This window comes from Pangasianodon hypophthalmus, chromosome 9, assembly GCF_027358585.1.
Source record: "Pangasianodon hypophthalmus isolate fPanHyp1 chromosome 9, fPanHyp1.pri, whole genome shotgun sequence".
Taxonomy (NCBI): Eukaryota; Metazoa; Chordata; class Actinopteri; order Siluriformes; family Pangasiidae; genus Pangasianodon; species Pangasianodon hypophthalmus.
In genome coordinates this window covers 8,132,690-8,150,440 of record NC_069718.1, presented here as the reverse complement: position 1 = coordinate 8,150,440, position 17,751 = coordinate 8,132,690, and the positions used below count along the sequence as shown (strand labels likewise).

Genomic DNA, 17,751 nt, shown 5'->3' with positions numbered 1-17,751 from the left:
TATATATATATATATATATATATATATATATATATATATATATATATATATACACACTAGACAGTTAAAAACAGTTAAACACAATGTACATTATTATATTAACAAAGTAACAAATAAAGAATAAAACACTTCAAGACATGCTGTTATAGTAAAATAATCAGCTTTAGTGTGGTTAATAGTAACTCCCCTTCATGTCTAACTGCATCACTCCACTGCATTGTTGATTATTTTCCAATACCAGCACACCACACAAGTGTTTTATTTCTTACCTGTTACTTTATTATTGCTAATAATGAGTGATTAATGAGTAAGTAGTTAATGATTTGTTAATGCTAGTTGGAATAAAAGACCAACGAACAGGACGCTTCACAACAGTGTGTAACTGTCACTTAAACGACAAACACACAAGGTCATATTGAACAGTGCGCTCGCTGTGATTATCACTTACTCTGCTGTTTCAATGGACTTTGACACACTTAATGGGGACACTGAAACGTGACCTTACATAACACTGAAAAATGTTTTCCATAAATACCCTGCATGCACAATGTTAATACATCATATCTGACTCAATTACAGAGGACATTACAGTCTTTCACTCTTTATTGATCTCATTTTTTTGTCCAGGAATGTACAGCTCAGGTTCGGTGAGTTCCTCTGTAACAAACTCATTTGGCAGCGTTTCGAATCAATTGCACTGTTCTCAGATAAACGAGGTCTCGTGATTCTTCATTAAAGGTACACCAAGCAGGATTATTATTATTATTATTATTATTATTATTATTATTAATCTTCAAGGCAAACACAAGCCTTCAGATAAAGCACCAGGGCGAATTTTTAAATAAAAATATTTCTTGTTTAAGAGATTTTGAATAACAGCAGTAGAAGGTTAAAAAAAAAAAGTTAATATTCACATTTTAATCTGTTCATGTTCCATTAAAACTATGTTCATTTTTGCTTTTATTTTTATTTTATGCCTTCTGCTGACCTAAATTAAGTACTATTTTTTAATTAACTGAATACAAATTTGCTGAAAGGACACAGTATAATTTTATTTAGTTAAAACATCTGGTGTGCACTACATACCAAAAACTTAACATATCTCTCTCTCTCTCTAACATATATATATATATATATATATATAGAGAGAGAGAGAGAGAGAGAGAGAGAGAGAGAGATATGTTAAGTTTTTGGTATGTGGTGCATAGATAGATCTATCTATCTATCTATATATATATATATATATATATATATACAGATAGATAGATAGATAGATAGATAGATATAGATATTTAATAAAATTTACACTATGCCCTTTCAGGGGCTCCATAATTGACTGTGTCACAAAGTAAATATTTAAAATACATTTTTTTTTTTAATACTGTGAACATCAATGGAAATTTCTACTTAGTGTACCTTTAAAGTAAACTTTTAATTCTTTTTTTTGGCAATTTAATGTCAAAAGCAGCTTTCATTCAGACATGAACATCAATTACTAATTACAACAATGCAATAAAAACACTGACAGAAAATACACCACCATATTTGTTCCTTATTACAGATGGCACATGGAGATGGTTTGGTTTGACAGTAAACATAATTCCAGCGCAGTCATCGAATGTATTGAAAGTACTAAACGTGACGTTTCATTTACAGATGCGTCAATGATTCAAAGTGGTTTTGGTCCCAGCAATGGTGTATAAAAAGGCTGTGATGCCTAGAAGCTGGATTTAAAGCTAGCATGATCATGATGTTTCATTTCAAATCCAATCTGCTTAGTGTAGAGACTAAAAAACTTAAATATCCAAGTTTATGTACTTATAGACTGCACTGTAATCAACAAATACTAAATAAAAAAAAGAAACTAGCCAATCAGAAAGAGCACCATTTTAGACAAATAGTCTTTCCTAACACTAGCACAGATCTGCACCATCCAAAATATTCTCCTGATTAAAAACTGTCACTAGGAACGACATCTTACGAAACAGCTGAGTCGGGACGTCCTTGAGGAGAGACAGAGGAACGGAACTTTGGCACGCTGTAAAAACACGATGAGATGAGAGGGGTTTTTATGGCCGTGTTGGGAGGAGACGAGTTTTTTCCTCTCATAATCCTTTGTTGAAGTAAACTCTCTCCACTCCCGGGTGATCTGAGCGGATCTTCTCCTGCAGCTCAGGCTCCAGACGGCTCACAGCCATCGAGCTACACACACACACACACACACACACACACACACACTCCTATTTAATCCCACCGTGTATTTTTATATGGATATAAAGAGTTTATTACTATACTAGAGTATTGTTTACATTTTTCTGAATGTAACTGAAAATTAATACTTTATTGAATTACATTTCATTATAACACCCCTTACATTTTCATTTAGATCTTCTAACTACTTGTCACTCATATTAAAGAGTCTAACAATTCAGTCAAATTGTGGATTCTGTGGATTTTAATTTAATTTATACCACAGCAATGTCGTATTCTGAATTCTGATTGGTCAGAAGGTGTTGATTCAGTTTCTATGACAGCAGCTGTGACAGTAATTCAAATTTAATTTCATTTTATGCACTCGATCTTTCTATTGATATGTATGCATGTATGTATGTATATATGATGTATATATGTATGTATGTATGTATGTATGTATATATTTATGTATATATGCATGTATGTATGTAGGTATATATGTATTTATGTATATATGCATGTATGTATGTAGGTAAATATGTATGTATGTATATATGCATGCATGTATGTATGTAGGTAAATATGGATTTATGTATATATGCATGTATGTATTTATGTATATATGTATTTATGTATATATGCATGTATGTATGTATGCATATATGTATGTATGTATATATATATATATATATGCATGTATGTATGTATGGGACTTGTATAGCGAACGATCCCCATAATCTAAAGCTAATAAACAGATTTTATAGACATGTTCTTATTTAAACAGAGAAGACCTATTCATTTATAGCAGTTTTGTGGTAACAGTTTGGGGAAGAACCACATATGGGTGTGATGGTCAGGTGTCTACAAACTTTTGGCTATATTATGTATGTTGTTGTTTTCTATAAGACATTTATTCAGTATTTATGGAAGGAGTCTTATCATCTTCACTCAAAGACTGTTTATTAGTTTCATCTGTTCCTCATACATTAATGTTATTATTTTAAAAAAAAACTGTACAAAATCGTATATATTAGGGTGATGTGGCTGGAATTTGGTCAAATGCAATATATAAATGTGATATATGAGTAATATATGAGTTTATAAGTAAATAGTTTTTCCAATTCAGTATTAATTAAAAAACAATTTAAATTCAGTAAATTTCAGTGAAATTAATTTTTTTTCATTTTGAACATTATAAACCCTGTGTGTTTGGATATTATCCTGTGTGTACTGCATATTATTATCTAATAGATAAAGTAAATTATATATTTTTAATAAAAGTCAGAAGTGTATTAAATAACTAACTAATTATTTAATTATTAATACAATACAATAATTACAATAAATACAATCAATTGACATTCTATAAATTCTCTTAATTTTTTAACTGATTTTATCACTTTATCAATTTGATAAAGTCACCTTGCAATTTAATTTTATTTATGATTTACTATTTATTTTTTAACCCACATTGGTTGGTACATTTTTTATTTTTTCTTTGTAAATACTTGTGAACTATCTCTTTTTTAAGACATAAATTTAGACATTCCACCAAAAGTTATGGCCTCATTGAGCTCCCTGAAACATTTCAGATACGACAGACTGTGGAAACATTTTACATATCCGGTAAATTTAAATTGCTCAACATGATCTTTGTCGAGGGCTTTTATTGTGAAACTAAACGTTAAAGTGGTAGTCAGCAGAGTTTAAAAATAAAAGCAGCTCTTCTTTTCTCACCTCTTCTGTGGGAACAGCGCACAGCACAGCGGAGTGGCAAACACCAAGCTGAGCAGAGAAACATTTACAGAGGTCACAAAGGTCACAGATCTCGAACAAAGGCTGTGTTTAATACACCACCAATTCATCCCTGACAACTCACCAGAATCCCACCAGGCCGACCTGAATGGGTGCACTCATCCACGGGAACCTCTGAAAAGACGAGACACACAAAATCGACCCGGCCATTAGGGCGGAGCTTCTATAGTGTCTATTGTATGGGGGAATGTAGACACTGGGACGTGAAGACTGAGCATGCTCAGATCAACCATGTGAAACACTGCTAGAGTCATGAAGAGTGGGGTGCTAATAAATAAATCCGTAAAAGATATACCTTCAGGAATGCTTTCTTCTCCAGGGAGTTCATTAAAAATGGTGGAATTGCTAAAAAAAAATGGAAGAAAAAACAGAAACATTCATTTTTGGCTTTTTTTTTTTAAATACAGAAACACATGCAAACTATGTGTCTAAACTCATGCTACTATTGCTGTAACTTTTTTGTTTTAATCACGTTCTTGAACCAGTTTAATGTGTAATAAAATAATGCAACTCACACTACAGCACACAATGAGCCTCATTTATCAAACTTGGTCTACAAGCACAGAACAGGACTTCTGTAAAGGTATGAACTGAGACGAACCCATTCCAGGAGAGGCCATGAGGATTCTGGAGATCACCACTTGTGAGATTGCCTGCTGCGCCGCTTTCGAAGACTCCCCTAACCGATTTCCGTTCTCATCCATCACTGGAATGCCGTGCTTCAGCTCTCTGGGAGTGAGATACAGCACACACTCATGACTCTGGCTCAACCGGCTGTTTGCTGTTCAGTTGAAAGTTGCACATCATACATGACATGTTTACCTTTGCCTCATCAGCGGAATGTTGATACAGTTAGCAGCAGCTACAGCAGCAAATGGCACAAAACGTCCTACAAGTGGGGAGACGTGCTGGGAGAAAAAACAACACCACGACTTAACAGCTGCACTGGAGATTCGCAAAAGGAACTTCTATTAAAAATGTAAAATTTCTATGATACTTTAGTATTATATTCATCATCCACAAAAAAACCTGAATAGAACCAAAAAAACAAGTGAAATGGGATAAAACACCGCTTGTACACCAGCTGAGTTCACAGATCAGACAGATCTGAGACCTACTGGAATGGGCGTGGCCTAATATTCTAATGAGCATGAGTTTGATTGACAGCTATCGTTCCACAATTTCCATTCTATTATGCGACTCATATGCAACTAAACACAACAGCACACACGAGAGGAATCATGATGCGTAATCGTTCAACCTATGCAATTTATTACAGTACGCTATGCTCATTAAGTTAGCTAACACTAGCTACTTTGTTACTAGGTTAGCGTTTACTCAGCATTAAGTTTAGCGTTTACGCACTATGCTAGCGTTCGCGTTTTCGTGTAGGTTTTTCTCACGATGTCAGCAGGGTTGCCAACTCTCACGCATTTGCCATGAGACACATGCTTTCAGACTCTGTCTCACGCTCTCACACTGCTCAAGTAAATTTCACGCCAAATAACAAGCCAACGTAAAAATACAACACAGTCACAAATCTGTCATATGACTTTTTTTCAGTCAGTATTGAGAAGGTTTGGGGTTTAATTAGACCAATGAAGCCATACAACTTCTTGATTGGACCAGTATGAAGCGGATGGACTCTGTACCAATCACGTTTCTTCCCGCGCCATGCACAGTCAGCGTATATAAGCCGCTAACCGCCACCTAAGCGGCGATCGCTGGAGAAGGAGATGTTGGGACGTTATTGTGAGACGTAAGTGTTTATGCACACAAATCATTTGATTTATTTGGCTATTTGGTCTAAAATAGCTATTATTCATGCAATCTTTACTGAAAACGTAGCCTGCTTCAGCCAGATTTATTGAGATTTGAAGATCAGTTGTGATCATTACGATTACAGACGAGTACCTTTTCTAAAGTAGTTTAAGAAGAGAGAGGGTAAAGACATTGGAGAAGACAGGGACGATATTTTAATAAAAGGTAGTGATGGCAGTGGAGAGCAAAGACAAGGGCATGGTGAGGACGAAACAGAAACAGTCGACAACAATCAACATTCAACAAAACAGGCTCATAAACCATGTCAGGAAAATGTCTGTCCTATTTTACTTCAAACTAAAGAAAAGCATAAAGTGTATATTTACATTTACATTACAGGTTACGGTTTTCATGACCGTTACGCACATTTACCCCAATTCTCATTTCCACACAGCAAAAAAAGGTCATTTGATTCATAAATCTCGCTCCAGACAGGAAGCCAAAGTTAACCCTGACGTTAATGTTCATTCGTTAGATTTTACCAGTATGTTAGTGTTCTTTGTTAGATTAGATTTTACTCACTGTGTTAGTGTTCATTTGTTCATTTAGTTTTTTTACTCGCTCTGTTAATGTTCATTTGTTAGACTAAATTTTACTCACTGAGTTAGTGTTCATTTGTTAGATTAGATTTTACCAGTATGTTAATGTTCATTCATTAGATTAGATTTTACTCACTGTGTTAATGTTCATTTTTTAGATTAGATTTTGCTCACTGTGTTAGTGTTCATTTGTTAATGTAGTTTTTTTACTCGCTCTGTTAATGTTCATTTTTTAGATTAGATTTTACTCACTGTGTTAATGTTCATTTTTTAGATTAGATTTTACTCACTGTGTTAGTGTTCACTTTTTAGTTTTTTTGCTCATTGTGTTAGTGTTCATTTGTTAGATTAGATTTTACTCACTGTGTTAGTGTTCATTTGTTAGTTTTTTACTCATTGTGTTAGTGATTGCTTTTTTAGTTTAGCTTTTTTGTTCACTATTTTGTGCTCATTTGGTAGTTTAGCTTTTACTCATTAGCTAAGCCCAAAGAAAAAGTCTTTGATGAAATCTATATGGAAGGAATGAAGTTTATGCTTATCTTCTCTAAGCTCCACCCCCTTTACACTGAAAGAGGAGAAACGTTATTCATACTTTGTTCTCTGTATTGTGGCCCACAACACCTACATAAACATCAATAAAATATTCCATCAGCAGAAAGAATTTAAAGAACCAAAAGGTTTCCTGGGGCCTTAAATTAAAATGTGTATTTGCTCCTCTGCCTGAAGTGAAATGTGTGAAAAACAAACACACACTTTGGCATGTGAGTGCTTATGCAAAACCAGCCTGCTCTTACATCAGCCCTCGATCCTTCCTAGCTGGTGAATCATCTCTCTGCTCATATCTGTGCAAACACACGAGTGGATGAGTTTCGATATGCTGCTGAAGAACGGTACCTTTGCTAGAGAGTTGAGTCCTAAAGCCGTGGCCACAGCTCCTGTCGTAGCCGATACATACGCCGTGCCAAGCTGACTGAACACAGGAAATTAGGGGATAATAATAATGTCAAATGTGTCAGGAAATATATTTAGAGAGGATTTAACGCAACAGATACTCACTTTACTGTAATGGGAGCATCACCACTGCGGTTGGTGTAGTTGACTATTGCATTAAAGGACTGATTGATCCACTGCCAGAACAGCACTGCTGGAGTCGTCCTGGTGTTGGGACAAAAAATAAATAAATAAATTAACATACTGAATCAGTACTGAGATTATATAACTACCACCACCACCACATGCAAGTCTACAGTACAGGGACTGTATAGTGTAACAGTTTTAGTCTAGTTAATCATGGTAGAATATATGTAACTCATTACAACATATACACACTCACTGGCCACTTTAATAGGAACACCTGTACCCCTGCTCATTCATGCAATTATCCAATCAGCCAATCGTGTAGCAGCAGTGGCACGACGCATAAAATCATGCAGATACAGGTCAGGAGTTTCAGTTAATGATCACATCAAGTGTGAAACATTAACAGGGAAAAATGAGATCTCAGTGATTTGCTGGCATGGTTGTTGGTGCTAGATGGGCTGGTTTGAGTGATTCAGAAATTGCTGATCTCTTGGAATTTTTATGCACAGTATACACAGTACGGTGCAAAAAACAAAAAACATCCAGTGAATGGCAGCTCCGTGGACACAAATGCCTTGGTGATGAGAGAGATCAGAATGTCCAGAAAGGCTACGGTAAGTCAAGCAGGCACTCTGTACACCCTCGGTGAGCAGAAAAGCATCTCAAAACGCACAACACGCTGAAATCTGCGGAAAATCAGAAGACCAAAGCAGGTTCTTCTCCTGCCAGCTAAGAAAAGGAATCTGAGGCTATAGAGGGTTCACCGAAACTGGACAGTTGTAGAGTAGAAAAAACATTGCCTGCTCTTTTTCATGTGTGCAACCTCATATTTATACCCCAGGGAAACAGGACATGCAACAACAGTGCCTAAGACTAAATGAAACATATGTTTTTCAAGAATGACTTTTATTTAAAATATTCTATAGAGATGTCAATAATTCTTTTGAAAGAAAATATTATATTATGTAAAAAGAGTATTTCTATACAAGTGAAATGCTTGTATTTATTGTGTGTAATGTTTATTTTATACAAACATTTTTGTTCATTTTTATGAACAAATTATGGAGCACACTGTACATATACACACAGTATGTATTATATCACAAATGTTTTGTGCAAAGAAGTGAAGCCGAATCCAATCCAGGGTTTATGCTTTCGTTCAATGGCCACCACTGGCTCCCTGGAAGTCTTAAAAATCCTCCATTCTCCTAATGCAAAGGAAATTATTGTGCTGTTTTAATATTATTATAGTTTTTAAATAGCCGACTCAGATTGCATTAATATTCCCCACCTGTATTACATCTTGTGCCACAACTGGCTAAGAGAAATCATTTACACACCAACTTGAGATGCATTGCATAATTATTAATATTACACACCCATAGTCCAATAAATTCATTTTGCTGTATATTCATCTTGCTCTCAGTGTTTGGTTTCAGTTCTAGTCTATCTGAGACATGATGCAAAGGTGTTACACATATTTTTTTGTGCAGTGGGAGGGACACCAGTGACGGGACGTTCAAGTACATACTCATTCAACAGACTGGAAAAACATGATTTTTACTAGAAGCAACATGTCCGGTGAAGAGAATGTTCATGCTTCTTTTTCTCAATCAGTAACAACATACTCTTCATTCTATAGTGGCCAGTTGTGCTGTAATGCACGCTATACTTTTACTACTGTCTAAATCATAAACAAGGTGATTATGAGAAAGCTGTAATGGAAATGTTGCAGCGTGAACAAGACATTAATTATATACGTGTAATAGATGTCAGTGACAAGATAGCATCATTCTGATTGACAGGAGAGAATTTTATCCCTCGCACCCAGGGAGCAGCCACTTACACTCTCATGGACTCCATGCTACGGGTTGCTTTGGCATAAAATAGAGCTGCAGTGGTTGATTTCATGGTTTATTTCCCCCATTTCCTCCAAATTTGGTCATTTTTTCAGATTACCACCCAAGATAGCTACCAACCAGGGAGGGTGAAGGCTCAGAGAAAAGCTCTAACCCTCTTCCACAATCTTGAGCTCACAGACTGGCTGTGATTGACAGGGAAGAGAGAAACACCATCCTGAGAACACGAACAATTTTGCTCTTTAAGACTCCCGGCCACAAATAGGTACAGCATCATGGGGATTCGAACTCAATGACAGGGTGGACACTGTTCTATTGCGCCACTTGGGATTGAGAGTTTTCTCGAGTGGTGCTTTTTCCTGGTTCTGCTCACCTGTAGAAGGTCATCATGCAGCCGGTGATGGTCATATTCATGGGCACCTGAGCTGACATGCGGCCGATCAGCAGCATCTTCTCACCCGTGTCTGGATGGAACGCAGAGTCAAAAATGTATTTGGCCCTCCAGAGCTCATCTTCTGTCAGACCTGGAGTCACCACTCCCTGTCTGAGAGCAAAGGTGGAGGGGAAAAAGTGAAAATATGCACTAAGTGAATGTTAAGCATGCAAAATATTGTGAAAATATGCACTAAGTAAATAATACGCATGCAACGTTTTGTGAAAATATACATTAATTAAATAATACTCATGCAACGTTTTGTGAAAATATACATTAATTAAATAATATGCATGCAACGTTTTGTGAAAATATGCATTAATTAAATAATACGCATGCAAGGTTTTGTGAAAATATGCATTAGTTAAATAATACGCATGCAACGTTTTGTGAAAATATGCACTAAGTAAATAATACGCATGCAACGTTTTGTGAAAATATACATTAATTAAATAATACTCATGCAACGTTTTGTGAAAATATACATTAATTAAATAATACGCATGCAACGTTTTGTGAAAATATGCATTAATTAAATAATACGCATGCAACGTTTTGTGAAAATATGCATTAATTAAATAATATGCATGCAACGTTTTGTTGCAGGTATTTGCCCACACTTGGTGCAAAGCAAAATCAAATAAACAAATAGGTTTTTTTTTTCCACAGAGAATACCTACACCTTAACTATAGTTCCACAGAAACTAGTGGAACTAGTGGATTTGTTCACTCTGAGGTACCTGTAATCCTGAATGATCCTGCGTGCTTTCTCGAGCTGCTCGTTAGACAGCAGAACGTTGCGTGGGTCTGTGACGGTGAAGAAATGCTTGGCTCTGCCCACGAAGGTCCCCTGATCCCAGCGAGGCTCTTTGATGTTTATCGAGGTGGAGAGCTCGGCCGCCATGCTGCCTTCAGAGGAACAGAAGTGTGAGAGAAGCTCTGCTGTACTCACATCTTGGGGAGGAACAGCAGGTTAAACCCGTTCCAATTCTCTGCCATTTAAAAGCCTCGGGGCCACAAAGCTAAAAAGCTCCGTTTGGGAAAGCCTTTGACACACAAGGAGCCTCATGATGAGAGTTTTCTTCTATCGATGGTGACATCAACTGTCTGTGTCCTAAAATAACACAGACTAAAAATACACTGTCATGCTTTTTGCCTGGCTTAGAGAAGTCCTGAATCAGCACTGCGCTGCTATGGAAACGACTGAGCCGAATGTCTGAGATCAGCTCCGTTTGAAAAAAGGCTGCTTGCTTTTCTCTCATCTGAAGTGCTCCTGTGGATTAGGAGTGTTAATGATAAAGGCACATTAATAAAATTATCTGGAATCACTAATAAACCAGAAAATAAGAATTACCACAAGTCCTAAAATGTACAGTGAAGAAGAAACACACTACCACTATGAATACTATGAAAGATTAAACAAGTACACTGGATTTTAAAACACGTATAAATCTAAACGATGATCCTCATGTTCTCTAGAACACTATTCCAGAGTTTTGGTTCAAGGTAAGAAACATCTTTAAGTGACTCAGCTGTGATTGATCGTCAGGAGTAAGAGTTGACCCGCCTCAGCTGAGCGAAGTGCTCAAGATGGGCTATACTGCTTCAGGAGGTCAGTAAGAAACTAAAATAAGGACGGAGTAATGTGCTCTGACTTTGTTTTTCAGTAGGAATGTGTGCTGCTGTGTTCTCAACTAGCTGAAGCTTTCTTAAAGAGGCAGTAAGCCAGGCAGCTAGCAGCACATTAAACAGTCCATTCCAGAGGTTACGACAGCAGGGATTTAGGATTAGCATATGTTTTATGTTTCGCAGATGATAATAAGCAATTTTAATTACTTTAGTTACACAGGAATCAAATAATAAACCAGCATCAAGGGTTATATCTCAGCTTTCACAGCACAGACATCAAGTTCCAGGAGGAAATCAGCGCCATTACTGTGAGCTGACTTAGTACCCAACATCAGTATTTCAGTATACGTTTATTAGAATGTAGGAGAAGAAAATGATTATTGAAGGGTTTTTTTAACGTCTTTTACACTCTCTTGTGTTTCTGCTGAATCTGGCTGAACTGATAAGCACAGTGTGTTTAGTCAGCATAGATGGTTAAACCAATGTTATGAAACAATAAAAAAGGGGCCTAAAACAAACCCATGTGGGACACCACATTTCACTCTTTTAGGCTATGAAGAAACGCTAACAATTTTTTTTTTTTTTAGGTTATGAAGAAACGTTAATGCTAACAATCGGGTAATGATCTGTCAAAATTGCTTAACCAGGCAAGAAGCTGTCAGATCATTTCGCCGTTTTCAAGTCTGTCCATCCAAATATTATTGTTATAGTAACCATTAGTGCACTGAATTCCAACTGAATTCCAAAACTGGCATATTGTGTTGTGTGTACATATATCTGAAATCACGCTGTGTGTGTGTGTGTGTGTGTGTGTGTGTGTGTTACTGCAGGGAAGGCTGATTGGGTCTTTATTTCTTGACTAAAAAGTTGTGTTTGAGTTTTCAGGTTCAGAATTTGTGAAGTAATAATTAAAGTCAATTAGGTTTAAAATCAAACAATTTGGATTTTGTTTTTGCTTTTCAAATAGTGTTTTTTTTTCAAGGACAGTGTTTGGCAGGTGGTTGTTGTTGCTGTTGGCGGTGGTGGTGGTGATCAATGGAAAATTTTGCCCAGAGTGCCAAATAGTTCAGGGCCGCTACTGTGTAAATAAATACATATTCACTTAAAGGTAAAGGTACGTGTCTTTTACGTGTCTGCGTGACAAAATCAGCCCAGAAGTGGAAAAGTACTGAATCCACTAATATTGATGAGATGGACTGAATTTCCGCTGTGTGTGCAGGACAATCATATTTGCATGTCGTACTGCATTGTATATTTTATACTTATTTAGTTTTATTATTTAAAGCATTACTGACTAAAACATGACTACATGACTGCATTTATCAGAAATCCACCGTCTGTAGTACACAACATGCCTGTACACATTACACACAGTATTCAGTATTAATCATGGCCCATTACACTGTAATATGGTCATATCACTGCAGTCAAGTGCATGAACTTTGAGACTTGTGCTGAGAGTAGTCACTTACTATCAACTTACTGACTCGACCACCTTTGAGTTCTGACTTTTTCCATCGAGGAAACGTTCACATTTGCTCTAATCGCCGGTTATGTCTCTTTACTAAAGGAGTTGACCTTAAAAAGTTTAGCTGAGTTTTTATCCTAGATAAATAAATGCCACGTGCACTGGGTACACAAACAGGAGTAAGCAAATGACACACGCGACTGAACGACGTCCCGGGAATTATTACATCATTTGTTCAAAAACTTACACTCATCTTTAATATACTGTGTTTTATTTCAAATATATTACTGTGTAAAATTGATATCAAGGAAATGAAATATTGTCACATGCCCATAAAAATACGAAGGCACATATTGAGTTTTTTGGTCACACACTGTGACAAAGATGTGACTAACACAAATCAAACAGCTGAGCCAGAAGATACAGTAGCTTATGAAGAACAGATGGCAAACATGACAGTATTTTAATAATTTGTTGCCACAAGTGAACTCCAGCAAGGCAGTGCGAACACAAAAATAGATCAGCTGTATCTCAGTTCAGTCGTAATGCACATCCTGTAGAAACCCAAGTCACTGCACAGCTGCTCAAACACACATAACTCATCAGCTCTTCAACCCATCATGGTTAAAATGGGTGTTCTGTAGCATTCCAGTGCTCCACATAACCTGTCAGAGTAAAACCAAATGCAAATATATGCCTTTTTAATGTAAAAAAGATGTAAATTACGCTGTGTTTGACTAGGAAAAACAAAGGGAATACCCCTGAACTCGGAATTCCTACTCGCAATCACTGAAAGGTCTGGACGCCTGAGTTCAGCAAGTGACATCAGAACAAAAAATGGCTGCTCACAGCATCAACAGTAAACAAAGTAGCACTTCTTTACTTTTAAATTGAAATGTTGTGATGTATCCTGTATACTAGTATTTGCTTTAGATAACAGATAAATCAACATACAGATATATTCGCTTGTTAAAGCTATAACATAGATGACTATTACTGTACAGTTCACTGTTTTGACGAGGACGATATACATCGCTCATCGCAGTTAGCTGGCTAGCTTGTTGTTAACAAAAAACGAACATGGAGGCGTCCATGTTTTTTCCCTCCACTTTGTAGCTTGAATGCTTGGAGGTTGAAAATGACGTAATCCCATAATTACATAAAAAATAGAAAGGTCTGTGAAGTTGTAATTTCGACCAATCGGCCATGTTCAGTACAGCAAACTCCGCCCCCAACAGGCCCAAATCCACAGAAACGTACAGAATAAACAGGAACTAAAGACACTCCTGGTTCCGTCAGTGAAAATTTCTGCATCCCTGAAAAGGTTCCTGAGCTGGAAACGAGTCTTTGGAAGCAACTACAGTGATTATGGGGGAAAAAAATGTCACTGAATGGCGTTTCATGTTTGTTTAACTCATAAGCTTCTTACAATTGTTCTAGGAATTTCTGCATTAGAACAGGGATAAACACGAAATAATGCAATAAAGTGCAGAACATTAACTGGGCAACACTGATGAGGGATTAGGTTAATAGATTATAGAGCGTCTGTTTAAGCTGGATTACACTCACATGCTTCTCACAAGCAAATTCCTCCAGAAACATGCCCAGACTGGTTTCATTGTCATAGTTTTCTTTTTTCTAGCAGAAAACCTCATTTCCGGTCGGCACTAATGCTGAATTCTCTTCCTTAATTTTCTAAAATACTGCAAGTGATACTATAGAATTCAGGTTTTATGTATAAATTTATACAATCTAATAATGAGTCTTAATTTCCTTTATTTTGAAATATTTTTTAATACCACAGCACTGCTGAATTCTCCATTCTGTTTTACTCAGAAGTGTTGATTAATTTTCTCTAACAGTCGCTCTGGCATTATTTCAAGCTGCAAGGTTTATATTAAAGCGCTTGATTTAATACGTTTTCGTTTCTATAGTAACATAAACAGGGACTTGTATGGTCGATGCTTCACATAAAATTGTAATAATAATAAGATTAAAATGTGTTGTTATTTAAGAAAATAAAAATGTATAATTATTGATGTGGTGAAGTTTTCTGTAAGGAGATGTTTAATTAACATTTATGGAAGGAGTCTCCAGTGTCAGCGCTTTATAACAGTCAGAGGTGAAGCTTAGTCCTTAGGACAGACGTCTTTGTGCTTTCCGGGTTTATGCATTTTGTTTCTATGTTTAAGAAGGAAAAAAGACACGCTGGTCAGGGAGCAACTGTTTATAGCTGCTATAGTGTAAGTGATAACAGGAAATTAGATGTTATAGGGATAATAAACATGATGTTCTCTTCATTAATAAATGTAAAAATTGTAATCGTTGGTGAATCAGTGTGAGGAATCAAACACTTTGGGATGTGCTGGTATTAGATTGATGCCATAGAACACTGTTTATTTCCATAAAGAAAGATATATGATACATGGTACATGCTATGATATGATTTGATATGTGGTATGATTTGATATATGATTTGATATGATACATGCTATGATATGATTTGATATATAATATATGGTACATGCTATGATATGATTTGATATATGATTTGATTTGATATATGATATATGGTACATGCTATGATATGATTTGATATGATTTGATACATGATATGATCTGATATTTGATATATGATGTGATATGATTTGATATTTGGTATATGATATGATTTGATATATGATACATGCTGTGATATGATTTGATATATGATATATGGTACATGCTATGATTTGATATATGCTATGATTTGATATATGGTATGATTTGATATATGGTACATGCTATGATATGATTTGATATATAATACATGATATGATCTGATATTTGATATATGATGTGATATGATTTGATATTTGATATATGATATGATTTGATATATGATACATGCTGTGATATGATTTGATTTGATATATGATATATGGTACATGCTATGATTTGATATATGGTATGATTTGATATATGGTACATGCTGTGATATGATTTGATATTTGACACATGATATGATTTGATATTAGATATATGATATGATTTGCTATATGATATATGGTACATGCTGTGATATGATTTGATATATGATATGATTTGCTATATGATTATATGGTACATGCTATGATTTGATATATGGTATGATTTGATATATGAAATTGATATATGATATGATTTGCTATATGATATATGGTACATGCTATGCTATGATTTGATATATGGTATGATTTGATATATGGTACATGCTATGATATGATTTGATATATAATACATGATATGAAATTGATATATGATATGATTTGATATATGATATATGGTACATGCTATGCTATGATTTGATATATGGTATGATTTGATATATGGTACATGCTATGATATGATTTGATATATAATACATGATATGATTTGATATTTGATATGATTTGCTATATGATATATGGTACATGCTGTGATATTTGATATTTGATATGATTTGCTATATGATATATGGTACATGCTGTGATATTTGATATTTGATATGATTTGCTATATGATATATGGTACATGCTGTGATATTTGATATTTGACACATGATATGCTGTGATATGATTTGATATATGATATGATTTGCTATATGATATATGGTACATGCTGTGATATGATGCAATCAGTAGTCTTTAGAAGAAACTGCACACACAGCACAGCAGGGTTTGTGTGAGATGACCTCTGATCACAGAAAGCACGCTGCGGTTGTGCTCGCGCTCCGCACAGCGCTACTCATTAACCCAGATATTAGTGTAAATCAGTATCGCTTTATTCCGGATTGATCCTGCCGCCGCGTGCGTTATGCAACATTCCCCACACTGCACTGCACACAAACACTCACCACTCCAGCACAGCAGCTCTGCAGCCATCTGCTGCGTTTCATCCCCGCAAAACACTGTACTGCTCACACACACACACATGCTGCTGAATGGACAGATGTGTGTGTGTGTGTGTGTGTGTGTGTCTGTGTGTGTGTGATGCAACCCTCCCTGAAATCCATTACTGCAACATTGCAAACACATCCAGATGTGCATCTGATTTGAGCAGCTGAATGACTGCATGCCACATCACAGATCCACACACACACACACACACACACATATATGTATATATTTATATGTACACACAATCCAGATTCTCTGTCAGTCTGATCAACACAAAACAAGACACACACACACACACACACACACACAGTAAGAGTAAATATGCGGAATAAAAGTCTGATCAGACTCACAGTGCTTCAGTAGTCAGCAGTTGAAATCTCAGCAGTCCACACACTCGCAGTGCTGAAGCCTGTCTGCTGTTTAAACAGGGGAGATGAAGCGCCCTCCATCGAGCTGCACCGTTACACCACATTTCAAAGTAAAAGTCTCCCCTCTCCCCACCCTGTAAGGTTTCTGTTTCCGACCGACAGGCGGCGCTATCACTTCCATCAGATTTCATCCTTTCGGTCACAAATGGTTGCAGGCTGAGATACTCGCCTACCTGACAGTTTAAATATTTACATTCACCCCAGACATCTTTTACTGGATAACAGAAATTAGACCTTCTTTCATTTCTTTTTTCTTTTTTACAAATTTCACAGTGTTTGCCTTGTTTTTCTGCATTACCCATTATAAGCGTGCCATCAGGGTTGCCAGATCTTGCATGCCTCAGGGTTGTCTCAAGTCCTTCATCAAATAATTTTGTTGCATATTCATTCATTCATTCATTCATTCATTCTCAGCAAGCACTTTATCCTGATCAAGGTCTCTGTGGATCTGGAGCTTATCCCGGGAACACTGGGAGTGAGGCAGGAATACACACCAGGCCAACGCAGGGCACCATGCACACACACACACACACACACACACTCACACACACACACACCTAATGGCAATTTAGAGTAGCCAATCCACACAC

General features: G+C 36.3%; 1 protein-coding gene across 1 annotated transcript; it reads right to left on the bottom strand.

The window, feature by feature from the left end:
• Positions 1 to 581: 581 nt before the first annotated feature.
• sfxn1 (sideroflexin 1) lies at positions 582 to 17,194 on the bottom strand. The gene is made up of 11 exons (XM_026918647.3): positions 17,084 to 17,194; positions 10,481 to 10,649; positions 9,681 to 9,851; positions 7,425 to 7,523; positions 7,263 to 7,338; positions 4,831 to 4,916; positions 4,610 to 4,737; positions 4,304 to 4,353; positions 4,073 to 4,122; positions 3,931 to 3,978; positions 582 to 2,202 (listed from the first exon to the last, which is right to left on the bottom strand). Exons 2-11 carry the CDS (start codon positions 10,642 to 10,644, stop codon positions 2,106 to 2,108), a joined length of 969 nt encoding a protein of 322 aa, XP_026774448.3. The 5' UTR covers positions 10,645 to 10,649; positions 17,084 to 17,194; the 3' UTR covers positions 582 to 2,105.
• Between the last annotated feature and the right edge of the window lie 557 nt (positions 17,195 to 17,751).